At 41.7% G+C, this 24,637-nt stretch overlaps 2 protein-coding genes and 2 long non-coding RNA genes across 4 annotated transcripts; 3 read left to right on the forward strand and 1 right to left on the reverse strand.

Annotated features, from left to right (window-relative positions):
* The first annotated feature begins 421 nt into the window (after window positions 1–421).
* Window positions 422–1,743, forward strand: LOC307044520 (C-C motif chemokine 21-like). The gene is made up of 4 exons (XM_079689829.1): window positions 422–561; window positions 765–879; window positions 1,032–1,144; window positions 1,256–1,743. Exons 1-3 carry the CDS (start codon window positions 501–503, stop codon window positions 1,138–1,140), a joined length of 285 nt encoding a protein of 94 aa, XP_079545955.1. The 5' UTR covers window positions 422–500; the 3' UTR covers window positions 1,141–1,144; window positions 1,256–1,743.
* A 4,343-nt stretch (window positions 1,744–6,086) lies between these two features.
* Window positions 6,087–8,687, forward strand: LOC307044705 (C-C motif chemokine 19-like). Its single transcript, XM_079690008.1, has 4 exons — window positions 6,087–6,222; window positions 7,325–7,448; window positions 7,538–7,652; window positions 8,306–8,687. Exons 1-4 carry the CDS (start codon window positions 6,156–6,158, stop codon window positions 8,336–8,338), a joined length of 339 nt encoding a protein of 112 aa, XP_079546134.1. The 5' UTR covers window positions 6,087–6,155; the 3' UTR covers window positions 8,339–8,687.
* A 9,705-nt stretch (window positions 8,688–18,392) lies between these two features.
* Window positions 18,393–21,930, forward strand: LOC307043754. The gene is made up of 2 exons (XR_013809432.1): window positions 18,393–18,648; window positions 20,136–21,930. It is a non-coding gene; the product is annotated as an uncharacterized lncRNA (long non-coding RNA).
* LOC307045444 lies at window positions 21,741–24,628 on the reverse strand. The gene is made up of 3 exons (XR_013809918.1): window positions 23,839–24,628; window positions 22,814–23,366; window positions 21,741–22,315 (listed from the first exon to the last, which is right to left on the reverse strand). It is a non-coding gene; the product is annotated as an uncharacterized lncRNA (long non-coding RNA).
* Between the last annotated feature and the right edge of the window lie 9 nt (window positions 24,629–24,637).

A 24,637-nucleotide genomic window follows, 5' to 3' on the forward strand; every position in this document is an offset into this window, starting at 1 on the left:
TCAAATGTGAAGGTATTTTTCCCTGCTAAGAGGACATGTTAAAGGGAAACACAGGAATGTTTGCAGTTTGTTGGATTGCAAAAAAAGTCAAAATGAAAATATACAGTATTTGCTGATTTATGATTGTGCTTATTAATGAATTGTCTATATGTCTATAACTATAGCGCATGTCTGGGTTGCATGAAGCATGGAAGGTATTTCTCATGAAATACAAATGACCTGATAAAGATCTGCCTCAGGGCAGCATCTGAAAAGACACGTTGGAAAATTCTGGCAAGAAACAAAAGAGAGAGGAGTGTAGAGGAAATTGGCCGTGCACGTGCAAGTCTGTTGCCAACTTTCTCCCGTTTCCCGTCATCGACCACCAATCACACTTTCACTTTCGCCACACACTTGTATAAATACACCTGTAGCTCTCCTCCTCACAGCAACACCTCTGTACTCCTGAAGAGACTCCCTGAAGAACCAACCTGAGCTCAGACCTGCGAAGAAACAGAGACATGGCCTCTCGAATTGCACTTCTCCTCTTGCTGGGTGTCATCAGCGTTGGGTTTGCATCAGGTAAGACACTTTCTTTGCATTAGCAATAAAGTAGATTTGTATTTCAGAATGCTTTGACAGTGACTGTAAGGAGCATGTCTGTTCACCTGCTGTACTCTCCTGTAACTTAGGTTCAATCGATAAAGCCCCAGGTCTATGGACACTTTCCTTAATTTAATGCACATGTGCTCTCCTGATGAATTTGTTTCTCTGTGTTCTTCCAGCCCAGATTGCCCAAGACTGCTGTATCAAGGTTGCTGAGAAGCGTTTGCCGCTCCAAATCCTCCAAAGCTACACCATTCAGGATGCTGGACAAGGATGCTCCATCAGCGCTACTGTGTATGTAAAATATTTGTATGCATTTAGTGGCAACATAAAGCAATTTGATGAGATGCCCTGTGATTTTACAGGAGCTGGTTTCTCCTATTTTGTGTGTTTTTTTCAGCATTCTGTTTAGTGTTCTCACCTCTGTCTCTTATCTGCTTTTTCAGGTTTGTTTCAAAAGTTGGAAAAACCCTCTGCGTCTCCCATCCTAACGATAAAGCCTGGGTGAAGAGTTACATTAGACAGCTGAATCAAAAACATCAAAGAAATCACTAATCAGGTACGTTCTATATTCTCTCGCTGAACTTTAAACATAATGATATCACCTCTGTGAAGGCATATTGCACCTTTTTTTACAAAGAGTTTGATTTTAAATTCTTTCTTTCTGCAGGTGTAGAGGAGTGGACTGTGAGAAAAGGCTGCTGACAAACGAAAAGGGCCGACTCTTAACTGAGGGCAGAAGACGGCAGAATCATTTCCATTTGGCTTCAGTCTCGTACTTTAGTAGATCAAACCGTTTGAGAAGATCTTATCTTTAAGATCTTTGAGGAATCATCCCCTCATCATGCCAGTGAATCATCAGTAGCTAAATGTACAGTTCTTGATATTTGTCCTCTCATTTGTGGTGAATGCGGTCTAAATACATTTGTGAAGGAATTTTTTTTTTTTTATTATCTATTGAGTGAAATGTACAATTGTTCGTTTTCTTTCAACCATAAGACTGTAAGGTGCCTGAGGATAATATCCCTAAATTATGTTGGTCAAGATGTGTTTATATTTTATAATAAGTTGGATTTAAAGTGTATTTTAGTATGACCATGTATAAAAAGTAGATTTATGTTTCAAAAAAGTTTCTCAATAAAGTTTGATATATTGTAACTTTTAGTGGATTTCTTTTCTCTAACACACATCATCTAACTGCATCCACTAGAGTTAATATAACAACTATTAAAATAAATGAACATTTCCATAAGCAATGTGTCAAATATTTGTCATGATGCTGGTCGTTAAGGAGGGATGAGATCAATTTCTTTACCCAGATGGCCTGGGTTCAACTAAGGCGTGTATTTATACTTCAATGTCTCGGTACTGGTACGCTTCAATGACATTCAAATATACCAAAAACTGGACGAGATCTTATCAACAGAGAGAAAAGGTGTTGAGCTATACCTGTATAAATGACTGGATGTCATATGTTTCCTACGGTGGCCAGGAGAGTTCATTTTACATCAATTTAGAAAAAGCCATAGCAAATAAAAAAATAAGAAATACACAAAATAAAATGAACAAAATACAAAAGCAAGCAGATTCAAAAACAAGTCTAAGTTGAAATGGGCATTGGAATATGAATTTGATCTTAGACTGAAGACAAGCCATAGTTTTTATTAAATCTCCTGACTAGAATTTGCATTGCAATTCAAAGGGCCCCTAGTATGCTCATTTTCAGGTTCATATTTGTATTTTGTGCCTCTACTGTGACATGTTTACATATTTTAATGTTGAAAAAGGTCTTTATTTTTCTCATACTGCATTTTCTTCTGTCTGAAACCAGAGCCCAGTCTGCTCTGATTGGTTAGCTGGCCGGCTCTGTTGTGATTGCCGATCACCTACAATGTGTTGTGGCACTAGCTAATAGAAGCGTGAGTGATACATAGTGATGCCACTATGTCACGGAGGAAAAGGAGCAATTGAGGCGTTTCAGGCAGGTGGGGTGGGAGGATATGTGGGGGAGAAACGCCCTCTGGAAAGAACTTTGGGATTTTAATCTATGCAGACCATTTACAATTTTACATGCACAAAAACCTATAAAACACACGAGAGTGAATAGAAAAACAAAAAAGCAGAATAGGGCCCTTCTAATTTTGGTAAGCAGTCAGTTGTGCAGGCATAAATTATTTTCCCAAGAACATTTGATCTCTGCTGAAACTGAAAGCTGGGACCTCAGCGTTTCAGAGCGGTGGTCCTTCCAACTTCATTTGACCTTATGAGCTTCTTTCTACGAGTCAGTGTCTCTGGGCTCACAGCCACAAATTGTCCTCAAGGCCAAAGAACAAGACCCCTAATGTACTGTACAAGAGCATCCTGTGGAGTTCCCCACATTGCACATGGGGCTTTGTTGGATCACAGATAGGCCAAAAATAAGACATAAACTCCATGAGCATTTAGTTACCCGGAACAGATTTGCTGCAGATGTCCGTTATAAGCAAAACATACAAGAGTGTTATAATGTTTAATATTATTGGATTATTATGACTGATTCATTCTCAAATCAACATTTATGCAATAGCAACAATATCACATGCAAATGGAGTTGCAAGAAAGCATTGCTAAAATGTTTTAAACAAGTACAGCTGTTCCAAAAGGCTAGAATAACCACAGAGAATCTTTACCAGACCCTGTAGCTAACTCAAGTTCTACCGAGCGATTTAGTATCTTTAAGCTTCGAGCTATGTTTCCAGTTTCACGGGCGCTGGGTTCGTTGTTTTGACACGCTTTGTTCTCATCTGTGTGGTTTTAGGCTGCAGCAAGACCAAAAAAGGACTCAAGTTATCTTCCTTCCTTGGAACAGTCATAACAAGTTGACAACTAGCTTGTGAACTAAGTAAATGTAGCTGCTAAAGAACATTAACATTTTCCAAGGAGTTTTTTTTGGAGGGTAGCCGTAGATAAAATACTGGACCTCACCAGTTGATCTGAAATAAAACTCCAAATTAATAACTGCTGATTTGGCATTAAACTACTGTTTGTTAACTTGAGTGAGGTTATGATATGGCTATATTAGGCTTATTCATATAGACTTTATATAACAAATGGATCTAGTCAATGTAACATTTGCCATCCAGCAATGACACAAGAGGACAGTCTCAACCAACACTGGCAAATACACTTTCAGGCAACAAAAATGCTACAAAGCACTTGTACTAAGTGAAAACTACTGGGAATCTGGAAAAGTTGAAGAACAAAACGTGGATAATGCTTTGGTAGCAACCTGTCAATCACAAGGTAGCCCCACACGGACGTTGTTCTCCATTTTAACCTAAATGGGATCCTAATTTATAAAAATGGACCACATACTGTAATGAAGAACACTTGAAACTAGCGATTTAGACCATGGACTTATGTTTACCAATACACAATCCAGTGAGAAGTCTGGCGTTATTTTCAATCAGACTTACAGTAAGTCTCCCTGTTGCTTAAAACCTGAACGCAGATTTAAGGCCCTTCTGCTTTGGCTTCACTTTTCTCAACTGTTAGTCACCACCTGTTAACTTAGTGCAGTGCCTCAAGTGACCAAAAAACATTTTCTGTAGGTTTTAATTATTTGATCAATATTAAATTATCATACGTTAAAGAAAACTATTACGATTGATCTTCTTCGGCCTTGATGTCCACACGACTTTACATTTGGCTCGTTGGAAACATTAAAATAATTGTTTTAATAAAGTATTCAAAGACACAGGGAAGGTAAGACATGTCCTTTCCCATCAGCCTAGGTGACATGCTCACTCTTAACACAATAACTGCTTTCTGGATTCCTGCCAAACTTTCACTCTGCAGACAACAGCTCAGGTCAAACAACTTTGTATATCTTCCTGTAAGTACTTCAGCTGGGAAATTCCAAGAGAGTAAATACAGCTGACAGATAAGGCACACATCCCACTAGGCATTTACAAGAAAAGGAAACCTTCTCTGTAAGTGCCTCATTGGCCCTTACAGTGTGTGAAGGAACCGACGGTTAATGTGTGACTGATGATGCAATACAACAGCCGTATAATGTAATCTGATAGCAAAGCAATTAAAAAATAGTTATTTGATGTCAAGAAGAAGGGATAAAGGCTCAACTTCCAAAGAATCAGTTTCACTGCAATTAATGTTTTTCCGAGAAGTGTTACTCATATTTCACATATATACATATTATATAATACATATTTTCACCATATATCAGAAAAAAAGGATGTAAAATTGCGTAATAATGGAAGTGCTTGTTCTGTTTAACACAAAAGAGGGTATGGATTTACTATAATAACATTAATTCTCCTACCGTTATATCATCATGTGTGATCTCAAGCACTGGATGTATCCTCAAGATGTATCCTCAAGGTAGATGAAACGTGTATTTTAAAAGGACAATAAACAACGCAGTGTCATAAAGGTTACTCTACATAACAAACAATAGTCGCACTGGTAGCCCACTGCATACAGCTGGTGTCCTTTTTTATTTTCTTCACCCTTGTCTCCTCAGACAGACTGAGTCCGCCACTGATGTGAAAAAACCTTGTTTTACAGTCAAGTTTACTGCTAAGGGCACAGTGTCTTTCTTTTATCTCTTATGATAAAAACATTAAAGTGACAGCCTGTTGTTAAAATAAGAACAGTGCAGGAGAAATTATAATTTGCTGTTAAATTCTAAAAGAAGAAAAAATATAGCAGGAAAATACAGTATGTTGTTGGACAAGATGTTGTTTAAGAAGATCAATTCTAACTATGGTGAGTTAAATTATGATTGCAGCTTACATTTGAAAGGAAACCCAGATTTCGGAGTCAAAGTAGTATTACTTTAGTTTAGTATGCAGTAAAATTATAGATTGTGGGGGCATTCCAGATCACATTTTGTCATACTTTAGGTATGTACTGTACTTCAGTTGCCCTTAAAAAGTATGTTGTGTTGTAATAACATTGCATCTTGAACGTTTTACCCTTTAGCTCATATATTTGCTGTGTGTGGTCTGAAAAAGAGTCATGCTGGCTCTGTTATTGCAAAATGTAATTCGATCTAGTAGGAAACGCTGGTACTTTTGGCAGGATGCATATGAAATACTCTGCTCTTCAGTAAAGGTATTGGAACTCCTTGTATAACAAGTGGACAAAGTAACAGTGACATACAGTAACTCATTGGTTTGTGGACCTCTTTAAAGAGATTGGTGTTTTGGCCGTTACTGTCATTATTTTTGGCAGTTTATTTTTACTCTAAAACGGATCATAATTTGAAGAATTAACGTCACATCATGCTGTATCAATAAAGAACTGAAACTGTAAGTAATCTTCTGAGAAAATCTGAATAGTGCTGGGAATTGGAATAATAGGTGACCTTAGCGGCCAGAAGAGCCCGAGCAGGAGGAGGAGGGGCAGGGAAATGAAAAGTGAAACTGAGTGGACACTGATATAAGAGCAGCCATCAAGGACAGAAGCCTCACAAACTTTGCCACTGCAGGTGCTGAAAAGAACAGCAGGCTCAGCCAATCAGCTTCCAGAGAGACAAAGAGACAACCTCATCAGCTAAGCTACCAGACATGGCTCCGTGGGGCGACACCAAGCTTTTCTTCTGCATCCTCTTCATCACCTGCTGCTGCTGCACAGGTAAGGCATCCTCTCAGAGACCCTATAGGGACATGTCAATGCCAGAAGAGAACAGGATGTATCTGAACAATTCCACTTGAAGAAGAGGTAGTGGTTTAGAGAAAGGGGAAGGGAAAAAATAATATGGCAAGTTCTTCTGCTTATATCTACAGATTAAAAATAAAAATTAAGAATACAAAAATGGTCTAAGAAAGGTTTTACAGTACGTTTTGCATGGTTAAAATGATAAGAAATGTGCTAATATATAAGAGAGCATACATCATTTCAAGGTTATATCAAGTTGAATACCTTGAATAATTTCAGGTTAGGTCAGTTAACCGCTTAAATAGTGAAAATGTTCCACAATGCATTTAATTTAAGCTACCAAAACAAACACAGTGAGGCTGTAGGGAGGGAGTGCTGCTGGTTTTCCCCTCTCCTCAGCTCCTTCTTTGTAGTAAATGAAAGTTCAAGTGAACTACCGGAAACCCAAGTCAGGTGACAAGGACCAATCAAGAACAACTTTAGTTGTGTCAGTAATGACACAGCATCGTGTGTTCAAGGTACCTGCACTTGTTACTCAGAGAAGATATCATATTGCCGGAGTAATGATTAAAGCAAAATCGTAACCATTCATTTCTTCCATGAAAGGTAAACTCCAGCTCCCAGGACAATCATTTTGTTTTATTTTATTATGCTTTAAAATGTTCTTAACTTGAGGTTTTATTGTGTATTCTGCTAGAGAATTTTTTTTAATGTTAAATGTGCAGTTGCTTAAACATCGTCATTTTTGTATTCAATGTGTTGAAGCACTAGCCAATAGAAGCACAAGTGTTCTACTGAGATTTCCCTATGTTACCCATGTAAACAAAGAAGTCCAATGGAGGCGCTTCATGAAGGGGGAGAGGGAGAAACTCCCTCTGGAGGGAACACAGGGATTTTAGCCTTTGTGCATTTACATGCACCAAAAGCTATATAACACACTATAGGAAAGGGAAAACCCCAGAAAGCAAAGCGCTCCTTTAAGCTGTTGAAATATGCTCTCTTTGAGGACATTTCATGTATATATTAGTAGTGGAATCTCATTTTATACTAAACTGACCTGATCCTATTTGTGTTTCAGTGACATTCGCGCAGATACCCATGGACTGCTGCTTGAGTGTCAACCCCAAAGCAATTGATAACAGAATAGTGGTAGACTACCGTCAACAGATCAGCGGACATGGCTGCTCTATTAATGCCATGATGTGAGTTGAGGTGGTGTGTGTGGGACTCACAAGGTACAGAAACATGATCATATCTCACCTTGACCTGGATGATTTGGTGTTCTTTGCAGTTTGGTGACCAGAGCAGGCAGGAAGCTGTGTGTGCCTGTTGACGAACCGTGGGTCCAACGGGTGGTGAAGCATGTGAAAGTCCTGAGGAAATTCTGCAAGAAACAACAATATAAGGTACCTTGACTCTAGATATGTTTCAGCTCTACATTTTGAAAGGACATGGTGTAAACATTGTATTTTTGTAACCTCAATGCAAGAAAAAAATGTATGTGTGCCAATGCAAGTTACTAGAAAAGTGTTCGTTACACATTCCTCATTGAAAATGACATTACTATTTTAATTACTTATCAGCAAATCTGACCTGGTACTTGTTCCATTGCTTTTGTTTGTCTGTTTAAAAAGCTGACAAACCTGCATGTCTACACTTGATCATACAATAACAAACTGTGATTCTACGCAATTCATCCAATATTTTATAACTCTAACTATTAAAAATACTACATTTTCATGGTAAGAAAGTTTGAGTTTCAAATGTGGTCATTTAAAGCATTTTACAGAACACAAGCCAACATTTTTAACACAACATTTGACTTAAGTTTCAAAGACATGAAATTGAAATTAAAATAATCTTTTCAAGTTTATAATCTGTAATGGTTATTGTAAAAACACCTTGTTGCAAGCCTCATTAAGTTGAAGTGAGCTACAAACCGCAGCCGCTGAGTCATGTTGTACCGACGCCAACGTAATCTGTGTGTCTTGTACCTTTCATCACTTCAGTTAAGTGTTCAACACATTATTGACTTTAATCTAAATATTTGTGTACACAGAGGACCGTCTGCACTGGAGTGAAGAGGGTGTAAACTGAGAGCAACCCCTTCAGCAATCATCAAGATGAGGGAAAGGGGTGGATCACACAAATAACTGAGTGTTTCCTCTATTTAAAAATTGAATTTTATATATTCAGGTCTATGTGGCAAAAAAACTAAATATTTTTGACTTTTTTCAAATATGTTTTTATAATACTACTGTTTTAGAAGAATTATTGAAGTTATACAAGTTTAAAATGTGAAAGTTTGTAAAAGTGTGTGTCTCACTGAGCTAACTCTGAAGAACTAATAAGGCAGCACATGTTTATTTGTTTGTTTGTTTGTTCGATTGATCTCTTTGATTGTTGACGCTTTTCAAAATAAAGCCTATTTTTTTTCTAAATCATGATCAGGTCTATCATTCTTTGTCGATGACACTCTTCACACTGAAATTATCTATGTTTATCTTTTTTCTCTGCTTTGGATACTTCCACAGCTGTAAATAGTTATTGGTTTCACTTTAGGTTTTCTGAGATTCACATTGCATCATAAAATGTTCATGGAACCAGTAACCAAATATTTGACAAACCAACAAGCCAACAATCTGGTCCCTGTGAACTGTTTCTGATGGGTTTGCTGCACTTTCTGTAAGAAGTAGTACAAATAAATGTCTAAAAGTAAGCATCAGTCTACAAAAACATATTAAAATAAATATCAATATAACAGCTTAATATGTTGGTGCTTTGTGCAAATATTTTGAGGATTGTATCATGCACATGGTTTAGATTTGTGTACATTAGCCATACAATTCAAATCAAATCAAGTTTTATTTATAAAGCATATTTAGAAACGATTTTTGGTCGAGCCAAAGTGCTGTACATATAATAAAAATAGCCTACAGTAGAGACACTTTACAGCTAATGCAACAGCACAGATTGTTCAGAATATCAGTTTGAGAAAAAAACTACACCCTCTGTCCTTAGACCCTCACATCGTACAAGGAAAAACTTCCGGAGAAAACCCACAGTTTAAAGGGAAAAATGGGAGAAACCTCAGGGAGAGCAACAGAGGAGGGATCCCTCTCCCAGGACGGACAGACGTGCAATAGATGCCGTGTGTAAATCGAAGAGATAATTCATTTTACAGCATAGGTAGTCCAAATGTTAGGAAAGGAACAAAAATTGTGCAAGTGCAAAGCAAAGGAAATAGGAACCAAATGTATTCAATCCAGACAGAATTGTACCATTTAAGGATATGCTGCCGCAAACAATTAAACACCTTTCAAACAAATCAAATGCATTAAAAAGTGATTTACAGGCCTCTGAATGTACTTAGGATGTTTAAAGAAAAAATATGAATAAAACAGGACCTAAATCATGATCAACACTCACATCTGGATAAAACTGAAAAGGAGGGCAAAATCATAACGATATTCGACTGTGTAAAAATAGTAATACATAATAATATAAAATAAAACATAAGAGCCAGACTGAACAGATATTTTCGTAGTTTACACTTAAACATATCAAAACAGCTAATTTTAGGCTGCTCTAGAAATATAGTTGAAAACCAAATGTTTTTACTGACAGCCTAGTCTGAGGGGCCTTTCTGGACTTCATAATTATGTCATAATGTGTGATCTCCTTTTGGTACAAATCTGCACTTATGAAGCAGAATTTTAAATGAAATGTAGCTAGTGTATTGTAATCCTTGTTGGATGCGGAAGCGTTATACATTTAATCCTGCTAGATATCAAAGACTGGAGGAGGAGTTCATGAAAAGGAGCCAGCTAAATATCTAAAGGGCTGATGAAAAAGTGGGAACAGGTGAACAGTGGGGGAAGGATAGGTGACTGCACTGGAGGGAAAGGAGTTGTAAAAGGGCAAAGAGGGTCTGGATGTGGGGACTGGCACAGAAGAAAAAGAGAGCATTCGATGGACGGGAAGATAATGAATGGGTTCATAGTTTAATCTGTTTCTTCGAAATTGTAAAGTAATGAGAACACAGCTGTTATAAGTTAATATATGTAGCCTTAATCCACCATGTGACAGCTGTAGGGCTAAAGTGATTTAGCTGGAGGGCTAACATAAGCTAGCTGGAGGGCTGACATAAGCGTTTGGCAGATTTTTGGACCACTGGTGCTGCACTCTCCTGGTTTTCAACTACCTTACAGACAGAAAACTGTTTATTCAACTCAATAACAACAAGTCTAGCTGCTCCACTGTTTCACATGGTGTCCCCCAGGGGTCAGTTTGGGGTCCACTCCTCATCATAATTGACCTCCTTCCCCTTGGCACTATCCTCCGTCACCGTGATGCCAAATGTCACTGTTATACTGACGACACACAGGTCTACATATCCACCAAACCCAACACTGCCCTGCCCCCCACCTCTCTCACCACCTGCCCCCAGGAAATCAGGAGCTGGATGAGCCGTAACTTCCTTAAGGTCATTGGGAGCAAAACGCCTGCTCGTTGGCTCCAAATCCATCCCCTCCAAAGCTCGACCCCCCTCTGCTCCAGACCTAATCATAGACGGTTTCCCTGTTCCCTATTCCACCCAAGTCAAGAACCTTGGTGTTATTCTGGACAGCTCCCTCTCATTTGCGCCCGACATAAAAAACATCACCCGGACTGCATTCTTTCATATACGAAACATCTCCAGACTCCACCCATCCCTATCTCAATCCATCACTGAAGTCCTGGTTCATGCATTTGTAACATCCCGCATTGACAATACCATCCTCTCAGGCCTTCCCAGCAAACTCCTCAATCAACACCAAATCATTCAGAACTCTCCTCATCCAACTGCACTTGCTCTCTGTAAAGTATACGGATTGACTACAAAAATGTCCTGCTCACATTCAAAGCCCTTCCCGACCTGGCCCCCACCTATCTGGCCGACCTCCTTCAGGAGTACACCCCCTCTCGCTCCCTCCGCTCTTCCTCTGCTGGCCTGCTAACCATCCCCACCCCACGCCCAGTCACCATGGGTGCTCAGGGTTTTAGCTGCACTGCTCCCAAACTACGGAACTCTCTCCCCCCACACATCCGACAGTCTGACACAATCACCACATTCACGTCCCTGTTCAGATCAGCCTACTCACTGTAGTGCTACATGTCCCCTGTTTCCCTACATGTTCCCTGTTACTGTCCTTTTGAAGCTTTTTTAAGTATATTTTCTGAATTGTAAGGGGTCATTGGGTGCTTTGAAAGGCGGCTCTAAATAAAATGTATTGTTATTATTATTAGCTGAAGGGCTAACGTTAGGCTCCCAGCTCAATTCTTACAACTTAATGCAACGTTTTGATTAAATAAGCATTATTTTCCATTTATTTTATGTAAAACAGTTAATCTCATTATTTATTTTTTCCCAGCTTCCAGTCCCACATTGCTTAAAACACATTATCTACTGTAGATTCCAATCCTGTCCTTAAATCCCATAATGCCTTTTGTTGCTCATTGTTGCTCTTTTAGGATTATCATTTCTCATGCTGATTCCAAGGCGCTTACTCACATTCAGCTATTGTTCCACTCATTATTACGAATGCATTGTAGATTTTGTAAAAGAAAGCCTTATTTTGAATATTCCAAAATGTTTCCTTCAGGACTTTAGACACTTTGAATTCTCTGTCATGAATTGTTTCACCCGGAAATTTGGATTTCTGCAGTAGATTCTGAGCTTTTGCGGCTATGGAAAGCTACTGAGTTGGCATCTTTTGCGAGATTGCACAACTCCTATCATAGTAATTTAAAACCCTGATTAAGTCAAGCGCATACGATTTTATTTGGGTATCTCCGATGAAGGGGTTTTATATACAACATACAGAAAATAATAGATGGATTGTGAGATGAATTTTGAGAATTGCAGATTTACAGGCTGATATGAGAAACGTCTACTTGATATTTAGAAGTGGGCTTTCAATGGATTCTCAGTATGATTAAGTAGATTGGGTTCTCACTTCCACAACACACCTCTCTATCAAGGTAACCTTTAATTTGAGTTTCACCACTTCACCTTTTAATCCTCCATACACCTCCTGTAAAAAGCAAGGGATTATGTTTCACATTAACAAGGAAACGTGTTTACCAAGGTAAGGGGTTTCATGTGAACATAATAGCAGAAAGGAATATTTTTTTCTTCACCTCTTGACCTCATGGTGATGTTAGCCGCACTCATCTAAACATTGCTTTTGTTGAGTAACTTCCCCAATGTTGCCTAATCCCCTGGCTTCTTGTCAATTTCCTTGTAGATCACCCTGAATGATGCAACCCATTTCATGTTAAAATATGCCCCATGTTGTACCTTGGAAAAAGGAAGAGGAAGAGGAATATGACGCAAATCCAATTCATAAGAATAGTGAGTCAAGGTTTGGACGTGTTTCTGCAAGATGACAAATATTATCAGAAATATGAAAAAAGTCAAGTTTATAAAATACTTGCTTAAAATATAAAAAAGTCAAGACTAAGCTACTGTAACATAACACTACAAATGTCATGGAAAATCTGCTAGACTGCTTTGTACCTCATGGGAGTTTAAAATAATTCTTAGAGCTCAAAACAAACCTGTGCAACCTGTATTTTAACCCTTGTGTTGTCTTCCTATCAACTTGTACCTTCCTGGTTTGACTCTTTATAAAGCATATAGGCTATAGTATAAATAATCACCAAAATCTATGTTTCACCTTTTAGGGGAACTTTATTCCTACGTATAACCACAAGATGTACTCTCCTTTTTTAAATGTATGGTCAAAGACCTCATTTACAAAACAATCAAAGCTCATTTCTGAGTTAAAAAAGGAAAGAATGTTGAAGTATTGACAAACTTGACTCCAGAAGATAACAGATATAGCTATACATTTTAATCAAATCCAAAACTTAATGAAAGTGATCATTATACCTTTCTCGTGAAAAAACGTAGTAGGCCTATAGCCTATGAGCAAACATGTTATTTTTCTGGCACTAAAATAAAACTTTATCCATTAAACACATTTTGAATGGGTCAAATTTTAAACAAGGACAACAGGAAGGTATAGGAATAATTAAGTATTGTCAGCATAATCATGTAAGTCTCTGGACACAAAGATGACATTTTGATTCAATTAATGTTCAAATATACTGCTTTGTTTGCCTGCAGGGTTTTATGAATAATCGGATTCTGGAAACTCCATTGTGAACTCACAGACCTAACTAATCTTTTAAGCATCTGCACCATCTGGTGGCTGAAACGCATCACCACCAATGGAAATGATGTATAGATAGTATGATACTTAGTATAGGCCTACAAGTCGTGACTATAACACGAAATGCCGTGAGTCTGGGTTGAATATTAAGCCTGACAAAGTACTTAACGTCTAATATATTGCTTTCCTGCAACGTTAACTATGTTGAAGCACTTATTTTAACTGATATTATGCATATTAATTATACTCTTATGTATGTAGATAGTATAAGAAATGTGCAGAATATGACAGTTTAATGGTGGAGGTATACACACATATTGATAGATGTCTTGTCATGCACTGTTGAGGAACCTGCGACCCAAGTTTTTTTTTTTTCATTCACTTTTTGGCAGTGTCCTCGTTTTGTAAACCCCATCTGAGAAAAAGAACATGATATTTTGGAAAAAACTCATCACTTTAAAAAAGTCCCTAAAATACTGTTATCCATCCATCCATCCATCCATCTTCTCCCGCTTATCCGTGGTCGGGTCGCGGAGGTAGCAGTTCCAGCAGAGAGCCCCAAACTTTCTTTTCCCTGGCCACATCAACCAGCTCTGACTGGGGGATCCCAAGGCGCTCCCAGGCCAGAGAAGAGATATAATCCCTCCATCTGGTTCTAGGTCTACCCCTTGGTCTCTTCCCAGCTGGACGTGCCTGGAACACCTCCCTAGGGAGGCGCCCAGGTGGCATCCTAACTAGGTGCCCGAACCACCTCAACTGGCTCCTTTCGACGCGAAGGAGGAGCGGTTCAACTCCGAGTCCCTCCCGGATGACCGAACTTCTCACCTTATCCCTAAGGGAGACACCAGCCACCCTGCGGAGAAAACCCATCTCGGCCGCTTGTACCCGCGATCTCGTTCTTTCGGTCATGACCCATCCTTCATGACCATAGGTGAGGGTAGGAACGAAAATGGCCCGGTAGACAGAGAGCTTTGCCTTTTGGCTCAGCTCCCTTTTCGTCACAACGGTGCGGTAAAGAGACTGCAGTACCGCTCCCGCTGCTCCGATTCTCCGACCCATCTCACGCTCCATTGTTCCCTCACTCGAGAACAAGACCCCGAGATACTTGAACTCCTTCACTTGGGGTAAGGACTCATTCCCTACTTGGAGTGGACAGTCCATCGGTTTCCTGCTGAGAACCATGGCCTCAGATTTGGAGGTGCTGATCCTCATCCCAGCCGCTTCACACTCGGTTGCGAACCGATCCAGTGAGTGCTGAAGGTCGCAGACCGATGAAGCCATCAGAACCACATCATCTGCAAAAAGCAGTGGTGCAATCCTTAGTCCACCGAACTGCAGACCCCCTCCCCCACGACTACGCCTCGAAATCCGATCCATGTATATTACAAACAGGATTGGTGACAAAGCGCAGCCCTGGCGGAGGCCAACCCTCACCTGAAATGGGTCCGACTTACTGCCGAGGACCCGGACACAGCTCTCGCTTTGGGAGTACAGAGATTGGATGGCCCTGAGTAGAGACCCCCTCACCCCATACTCCCGCAGCACCTCCCACAGTGACTCCCTTGGAACCCGGTCATATGCCTTCTCCAAGTCTACAAAACACATGTAGACTGGATAAGCATACTCCCAGGCACCCTCCAGGATCCTTGCGAGAGTAAAAAGCTGATCCGTCGTTCCACGACCAGGACGGAATCCGCATTGTTCCTCCTCAATCTGAGGTTCGACAATCGGCCTGACCCTCCTTTCGAGTACCTTAGAGTAAACTTTCCCGGGGAGGCTGAGTAGTGTGATGCCTCGGTAATTGGCACACACCCTCTGATCCCCCTTTTTGAAAAGGGGAACCACCACTCCGGTCTGCCACTCCTTCGGTACTGTTTCCGACTTCCACGCAACGTTGATGAGACGTGTCAACCATGACAGTCCCTCAACACCCAGAGCCTTCAGCATTTCTGGGCGGATCTCATCCACCCCCGGGGCTTTGCCACTGTGAAGTTGTTTGACGACCTCAGTGACCTCCCCCCGGGAGATTGGTGTCGATCCCCCTTCATACTCCAGCTCTGCCTCTAACATAGAGGGCGGAGTTGTCGGGTTCAGGAGTTCCTCAAAGTGCTCCTTCCAACGCCCTAACACTCCATCAGTTGAGGTCAACAACGTCCCATCCTTACTGTACACAGCTTGGATGGTTCCCTGCTTCCCCCTCCTGAGGTGTCGGACAGTTTTCCAGAACAACTTTGGTGCCGCCCGAAAGTCTTTTTCCATGTCTTCTCCGAACTTCTCCCACACCCGCTGCTTTGCCTCGGCCACGGCTGAGGCTGCTGCCCTTCGGGCCTGTCGGTACCTTGCAACTGCCTCGGGAGTCCCCCGGGATAACAAATCCCTGAAGGCCTCCTTCTTCAGTCGGACGGCTTCCCTGACCACCGGTGTCCACCAGGAGGTTCGAGGGTTACCGCCCCTTGAGGCACCTAGGACCTTGAGACCACAGCTCCCCGCCGCGGCTTCGGCAATAGAGGCTTTGAACACCGACCACTCTGGTTCAATGTCCCCAACCTCCACAGGAATGCCCGAAAAGCTCCGCCGGAGGTGTGAGTTGAAGGCCTCCTGAACTTGGGCCTCCTCCAGACGTTCCCAGTTCACCCGAACTACACGTTTGGGCTTACCAGGTCTATCCAAAGGCTTCCCCCGCCACTCGACCCAACTCACCACCAGATGGTGATCAGTTGACAACTCCGCCCCTCTCTTTACCCGAGTGTCCAAAACATACGGCCTCAGGTCCGATGATACGATAACCAAATCGATCATGGACCTTCTGCCTAGGGTGCTCTGGTACCACGTACACTTATGAGCATCCTTATGTTCGAACATGGTGTTTGTTATGGCCAATCCATGACTAGCACAGAAGTCCAGTAACAAACCACCACTCCGGTTCAGATCAGGGGGGCCGTTCCTCCCAATCACTCCCCTCCAAGTGTCTCCATCATTGCCCACATGTGCGTTGAAGTCTCCCAGCAAGATTAAAGAGTCCCCTTCAGGAGCCCCATACAGGACTCTTTCCAGGGTCTCCAAGAAGGCCGTATACTCTGAACTGCTGTTGGGTGCATAAGCACACACAACAGTCAGAGTTTTCCCCCCCATAACCCGCAGGCGTAGGGAGGCAACCCTCTCGTCCACTGGGGTAGACTCCAACAACGAAGCACCCAACCGGGGACTTGTGAGTATCCCCACACCCGCCCGGCGCCTCACACCTTGAGCAACTCCGGAGAAGAATAGAGTCCAACCCCTATCCAGAAGTAAGGTTCCAGAGCCGACGCTGTGCGTAGAGGTGAGCCCAACCAGATCCAACTGGTAACGCTCCACCTCCCGCACAAGCTCCGACTCCTTCCCCCCCAGAGAGGTGACGTTCCACGTCCCCAAAGCCAGCTTCTGTCGCCCGGGTCTGGTCCGTCGAGACCCTCTGCCTTCACTGCCACCCTTCTGGCAGCGCACCCGACCCCATTGCTGTTTCCCGTAGGTGGTGGGCCCGCGGGACGGAGAAGCGGAGGTGTTGCCCACGTTGCCTTTTCGGGCTGTGCCCGGCCGGGCTCCGTGGCAAGCCCGGCCACCAGACGCTCGCCGACGAGTCCTCCTTCTGGGCCTGGCTCCAGAAGGGGACCCCGGGCTTCCTCCGGGCCGGGTATCCTCACTTCGTGTGTCGTCTTTCATGAGGTCTTTTGAACCAATCTTAGTCTGGCCCCTTGCCTGAGACCAATTTGCCATGGGAGACCCTACCAGGAACACAAGGTTCCAGACAACACAGCCCCCCAGGTTCATCAGGGCACACAAACCTCTCTACCACGGTAAGGTGCTGGTTCTTCAGAGAGGTAAAATACTGTTATTAGAATGTTAATATCTTGTTTTACCCTCATAATATCTAGTTACTCAATTATTGTATTTATTCATGAAGAAGTAGTGGAAAGAATGTATGATTTAGTCTTGCTGCCTAAATGTATATATACCTGGTCGCTTCAGTGGAAAACTGAGAGGAGTGAGGAGAGCAAACTCTTTTAATCAAAGACGAAGAGCTCTCTGTCTGGCTCATGGAAGGATGACGCAGTAACTCTCCCTGCTCTCTGCTCAAACCAGACCCTCGACCTACTCTGTTTCCTGGTCTTCTCCTCAACTAACAAACACTCAAAAAGAATTGAACTATCAAAAGAGCTGTAATTATCGGAAAGCAGTGAAGTTATTCTTAATGAATATAGTGATGTTTAGGATTTAGCATTGTGACAAGTTTTTCATTCATTAAATAACTACATCGTAGTTGTGTATGATATGTCAATAAACCTTAGAAAATCATGAAATCTTGAAAGGGATGTGCAAAATAGCCATTATATACAGTCTTTAATGAACTATTAGTAGAGAATAACGAGTAATGAATATGCTTTATATTGATCTGCAGATACATGTTTAGTCTTCTCAAGCACCAACTATCAAATATCTCGCCTGATTGTTGGCACTTGACAATCACCTGCCCTGAATTTTACTCAGGTGTGACTAAAGTCTGATTTAAGGGTTGTTTATATTTCCCATAATTAATCAGAATTTGCAAAGTAACTCAAATAAATGTAGTGGAGTAAAATGCCTGAGATTATGGAATTAAACAATTAAATAAAAACAAGGATAATTGTGTGTTATATTAGCCGCGTTCACACCGCGTACTTTGCAGTATTTAGTTCCGGCACTTAGTGCCCCGGCACTTATTACCCCAGGGCACTAAGTACCAATCGCGTTCACACAGAGTACTTTTCCTTGAGGGAAGATTACGCAAATGAGCCGCTGACGTCACTTCGTCTTCTTCTGCTTTGGGTTTACTGGCAGGCTGCAAACAACTTCACGTGGGTACCACGTGACGTCACTGTATTCTAGCGCCGCCATTTCGGTGTCCGGTCACAGCAAGTCATTACAACAACAGAGAACACGGAGGAAGCAACAGAGAAAGACACATCGTGAATAATAAAGTTTGTGGATATGCCTGGGATTTGTTGTGCTGTGGGCTGTGACAATAGTCGCCAGAGGAACCCCGGACTACAGTTTGTATCGATCCCCAAAGACTTAGACCGTCGTAATAAATGGCTGACTGCCATCAGAAGGGATCACTGGCAGCCGACATCTAACTCCAGATTGTGTAGTCAACACTTCGTTTTCGGTAAACTCTTCACTTATTGTTATCTTTTAGCTTCTTTTGTCAGAAATACGTTTTCTAAATACTTCAACATAGATAATTCAGTTGACGAGTAATAATTACCGTTAGCAGTGTAATGGTAACATAGCACTCAATATTCCCAGTTTTGAAAGGACTGCATTAGTTTCGCTCTGTGTTCCTTTACGCTTGAAACCGACTGCATTTGAATAAAAGACACGTTTCTGGCAGAAAACTGAGAAAGAAATTGCCGTTCTCAATATTATTGAATGGATGCCTTAAATTACTTGTGTATTTATATTACATGTATTATTGCTACTTTTACCTAAGTTGTATCGTGATACTTGTCATTATCCTCCTCTTCATCCTTTACATGCTCCCCCTTGGCAAAATAATTCGTCGCCACAACCTTCAATTTCACTGCTACGCCGATGACATCCAACTTTATATCTCAACAAAAACCATCACCCCCACAACACACTCCACTCTCACCAACTGTCTCTCAGAAATAAAAGCATGGATGCAAACAAACTATCTCCAACTGAACAGTGCCAAATCAGACATCATCATCATCGGCCCCCCATCCCGTATCAAAGACATCCAGAATTTAAACTTCACCATTGACAGCCACACTCTATTTCCCCCCCCTCACATCCGCAACCTCGGAGTCATTTTCGACAGTCAGCTCAAATTCAACCACCACATAAATCACATCACCAGGACCGCCTTTTTCCACCTCAAAAACATTGCCCGTCTCCGCCCATCACTCTCCTCCTCTGCTGCTGAAATCCTGATTCATGCATTCATCATTTCACGACTCGACTACTGCAATAGCATCCTCTATGGCATACCATCCAACCTCCTCAATAAACTCCAACATATCCAGAACTCTGCTGCCCGCCTCCTCACCCACACCCGCTCCCGAGACCACATCACTCCCATCCTCCAGAACCTCCACTGGCTCCCCGTCCGTCAAAGAATCCACTTCAAAGTCCTCCTCATAACTTACAAAGCCCTCAACAACCAGGCCCCCCCCCTACCTCACAGACCTGCTGCACCACCACACCCCTTCCCGCTGCCTCCGCTCATCAGAAGCCAACCTCCTATCCATCCCCACCCGCACCAATCACCGGACCTGGGGGGACAGAGCCTTCTCCGTCGCTGCCCCCTCCCTCTGGAACTCACTCCCACAACCCATCAGAGACTGCACCGACCTCACCACCTTCAAAAAACTCACAAAAACTCACCTCTTCAATCTGGCTTTTCATGTGTGATTGTTTTTGTATTATTTGACTTTAACTTTAACTATATATTTATTTGTTGTTCCTTTCTTCTCTTTTCTTTTTTTCCCCTTACTATTATCTGTAAAGCGTCTTTGAGCACCTGTAAAAGCGCTAACAAATTAAATCTATTATTATTATTATTATTATTATCTTATTAGGAGGCCTTATACACAAATTAATATTCTACCATGTATGCCTCTGTCTGCTTAGGAAGAAAAAATGACAACCCCATGAGTCCTGACTACATCCCCAGCCTGTTTGCGCACACGTCAGCTGGACAGCGGCAGAGAAGCATCTATGCCACCAGCAGATTTGAGCATACTCAGCAGATGAAAAGGAAACGGACTGAGACTTTGGTTTCTGATAGTGACCATGAGACTGTGGCACCTTCCAGCACCAGTGATGCCACTGGGCTTGACATCACCTTAGTTGAACAAGTAGAATGTCTGAAAGATGACCACAGTTACTCTCAAGCCATTCTTAGCTCAGGTATTGTGGAACCATGCTCAAATGCAGCCTGCCAAGCTACAGTCAAGTCATTTACAAACGAGTGTGCACGATTAAGAGCTGAGGTTAATTGTCTTAAGGACAAAGTTAATGTGCTGTCTTTCAATGAAGAAGCCTTCAAAGGAAATGATGAGATGGTCCAGGAACTAACAGGCCTACCAAGCTATGCTAAAATGATGGTTGTTTTTGGCTTCCTGTCTGGGTTTTTGAAAGCCGGTCCAAGACTGACTCCATTTCATAGCTTTTTATTAACACTGATGAGAATGAGGCTTAACTTACCTTTATATTTTTTTGTTTATCTTTTTCATATGTCTAAGAGCAGTGTTGTCAGAATGTTCAACAATACTTTAGATGTCATGTATGTCAGACTGTCACCACTTATATTTTGGCCCTCAAAAGATCAAATTCAGGTTAGTCTGCCCATGTTTTTCAGGGATAATTTTAGCAACTGCACTTCCATCATTGACTGTTTTGACATTTTTGTAGAGAAGCCAAAGCATTTAAGGGCACGTCCACAAACATACTCCTATTACAAGCACCACAACACTGTGAAATATCTAATTTCTATAACACCACAGGGTGTTACATCCTTTGTGTCAAAGGGCTGGGGGGGACGCACAAGCGACAAGTACATTACAGAAAACTGCTCGATTCTTGAGAAATTATCACCAGATGTTGTTCTTGCTGATAGAGGCTTCAATGTGAAAGACGGTGTGGGACTGTATAATGCACAGTTGAAAATACCAGCATTCACCAAAGGCAAGCAGCAACTGCATCCACTGGAACTTGAATCCACAAGGGGACTCTCTGCCGTCAGGATCCATGTGGAAAGAGTCATTGGCCTGGTCAGGAACAAATACACCATCCTTCAGAGCACCATCCCGCTGTCTCTTTGCCAAGCAGCCACTCAAGGACAACCTACTTCCCTTGACAAAATGGTAACAGTTTGCTGTGCTCTTTGTAATGTCTGCCCATCTGTGGTACCCATAGAATAGATAGATACTATTTGTAAGTCGCTTTTGATAAAAGCGTCAGCTAAATGAAACAAAATGCTTATTGTGTATTCCCTTTTCTATGTATGTTGGATCTTCTCTCTATTATCTTTACAATTAATACATTAAAATGTCCAGTGTTTAACTAATAAACATCACTTTTTCCAAGTATTTGTTCCTTGAGGTTTTTTTAAAAACTCCTACTTATACTACAATGCATCTGCAAGTATTATATACAGTTATTTATTGCACAATCTAGTGTATGAATATGTAAGCTTAATGGGTAAACAAAAACCTGACCATGAAGACAAAAGACCAGTGTCTGACAAGAAGAGCTTATTTATTGTCAGCTTCTTAATGTCCCTCAGATGTTTTGTCAGAGGTTGCAGTGGGGGAGAAGCGTGGCACAGTAAACCATTTACCCAACAACTCTGGTAGTATCCCCGTTCTAATGAAGTTTACCACCTTTGAATGGGCAACATCAAAAAATGCGCCATCAAACATGATGCGCTGTTTAAAAAGTTATTGAGGTGTCCACACAACAAAATCACAGAACATTACTCTGCAACCCGCATTTGTGCCGGCACTTGATACATATAGCTGTGATTCAGCTTTAGGCTCATCACCCCTCCCTCAGGGACAGTCAGGCAGAACCGCGAGTCTTTGGTGCATTCAAGTAGACTGCGGTCTTTAGCGCTGAAAGGACACTTCATTTCTAAAATGCCAGGCTCATGGCAAGCACAGGTCACGACACCATCTGGGGATGCACCAATCCATGGCAGCTCTGGGTTGAGAATGAGCCCTGATGCTGCAACATTGATGTCTTCATGGTGATCTTGCATAGCCACCAGGTAAGACTTTTTGGCAGTGTCCTCGTTTTGTAAACCCCATCTGAGGAAAAGAACATGTTATTTTGGAAAAAAACTCATCACTTTAAAAAGTCCCTAAAATACTGTTATTAGAATGTTAATATCTTGTTTTACCCTCATAATATCTAGTTACTCAATTATTGTATTTATTCATGAAGAAGTAGTGGAAAAAATGTATGATTTAGTCTTGCTGCCTAAATGTATATATACCTGGTCGCTTCAGTGGAAAACTGAGAGGAGCGAGGAGAGCAAACTCTTTTAATCAAAGACGAAGAGCTCTCTGTCTGGCTCATGGAAGGATGACACATTAACTCTCCCTGCTCTCTGCTCAAACCAGACCCTCGACCTACTCTGTTTCCTGGTCTTCTCCTCAACTAACAAACACTCAAAAAGAATTGAACTATCAAAAGAGCTGTAATTATCAGAAAGCAGTGAAGTTATTCTTAATGAATATAGTGATGTTTAGGATTTAGCATTGTGACACGCTTTTATTTTACCGTAAGCCATTTCTACTTCTTACCTGCTCTGGTGTGAGATTCAGCTCCTCAAATACTTTGGCACCCTCCTCTAGCAGTGCAGGCAAATCCAGTACAAGTCTGCTGCTTTGATACAGACTGGTAAGGGGTGTTGGCAGATCCAGTTGTACAGTCTTTGGCGTTTATCTGTGAGAACGGCCTTCAATGACCGACAGGATAGCACTTTTCTTGGGCTTTGTCTATTGTTCTTCACTTTGGTGGAGTTGTTCACAGAATAACTTGAAATCATCAGCAGATGGTCTCATGTGCTGAAACAGGTGTTCGGTTTGAACTTGTTCTTTAATGGCGAAGATGTTAGACACCTCATCGTACTTCACCATTTTAGTGCTAGGCTGTGTCCATGTGCATGGCTTCTCTGTGCATGGTTTTCTCTCTTCTCAACAGCAGCCAAAACTGTAAACATAAGTGCTGCTAAGTGGGAACAAACCTCTCCTAACCCTGCCATGCATGTACAATGCGCCATCACCACTGTCCCGTCTTCCTGCACCATAATCCATGGAGATGTTGGTTTGCTGTTCAAAGCCTGGAATGATTGACCTGTTCAGTGAAAAATGCAGAACATTAATTTTGTCATATAAAAGCTAAACTCTCCTAAGCTTGTACAAATGTAAGATTCAAAGGTTTATTGTCAAATACAATAGCTACAGCGCAGATTGGCATTTAATATCTGAAGTCCCAGGCTGCTCCAAAAGCAGGCTACAACATACAATATCCTTAAGACATAAAAAAACAAGTAAAGATGGAGCAACGCGAAATATAACAATAGTGCAAGTGACAGAGAATCGTGAAATAAACATGGACCTCTTGCTTATGTAGAAAAAAATAAGAAATAATTTGTCATTGAAAGAAGAGTATGTTGCTTTAAAACAATATAGCTAGCTGCCAGCTGGAGTTATGATGTTAGCTAGAAATACCATTTGCTAGCAACTGGCTAGCAAGCTAACATTATCACTTTAGACATAAATACAACTATAATAACACGGTTTATGATTGTTGTTAAATTACTTACCTTCGCTGTGATCACATGTAGGTGTGTCTTCTCCACATGCCATATCTTGGTGTCGTTCACCCACCCGGCAACGGCGTATTGATATGCATCTGTGCTCTTAAAAGCCTTCAGGCTCGCTCCTGTGAATGGAGATGGATTGTGAACAAGATAAATATATATGTCGGGAAAAGTTAGTTGGGGAAGACACTTAGCCGAATTCAATAAACAAAATACAGTTGGGGGTTACAAATAGGGATCGCATCCAATAATCGCCGTCTTTAACAAATATCTCTCTCTCTCTTTCCCGTTTAAATGCGCTGTGTTTGCTGCCATGACGAGTGTAAACTGTCAGTCGGTCACAAAGATGGCGGGGGGCATTCCGGAAATGACGTACTTGGTACCCAAGGTACCCGAAGTCCCCGAAGTTGGGGACTGGCTTCAGTAGAAGTCCCAGCAGCTTCTACTGAAACCTTCCGAGTAAATCGCCAGTACACCGACACCTCCTTACTCCACCGCTCCCTTTTTTTTTCTCTCTCCGTTGGTGCGCGGGGCTAATGCTAATAATGCTAATGCGACAAATACAACGGCGGCTTCACAAAACTTTTCAGAGTTTTACGGGGCATGGTCAATTCGCACAGCCAATCAGAACTGGGGCACTTTTCCTCCCCAGGATAGTACCACCTCTTTAGCAAACACTACAAATGGGGGTAAAAGTTCCCGGCACTAAGTACTCTTTTTGGTGTGAACGCAACATAAGGGGTACTAACGGAACTAAAGGGGAAAAGTACGGGGAAAAGTACTCCGGTGTGAACGTGGCGTA

Source organism: Notothenia rossii (genome assembly GCF_949606895.1).
Source record: "Notothenia rossii genome assembly, chromosome: 6".
NCBI classification, from domain to species: domain Eukaryota; kingdom Metazoa; phylum Chordata; class Actinopteri; order Perciformes; family Nototheniidae; genus Notothenia; species Notothenia rossii.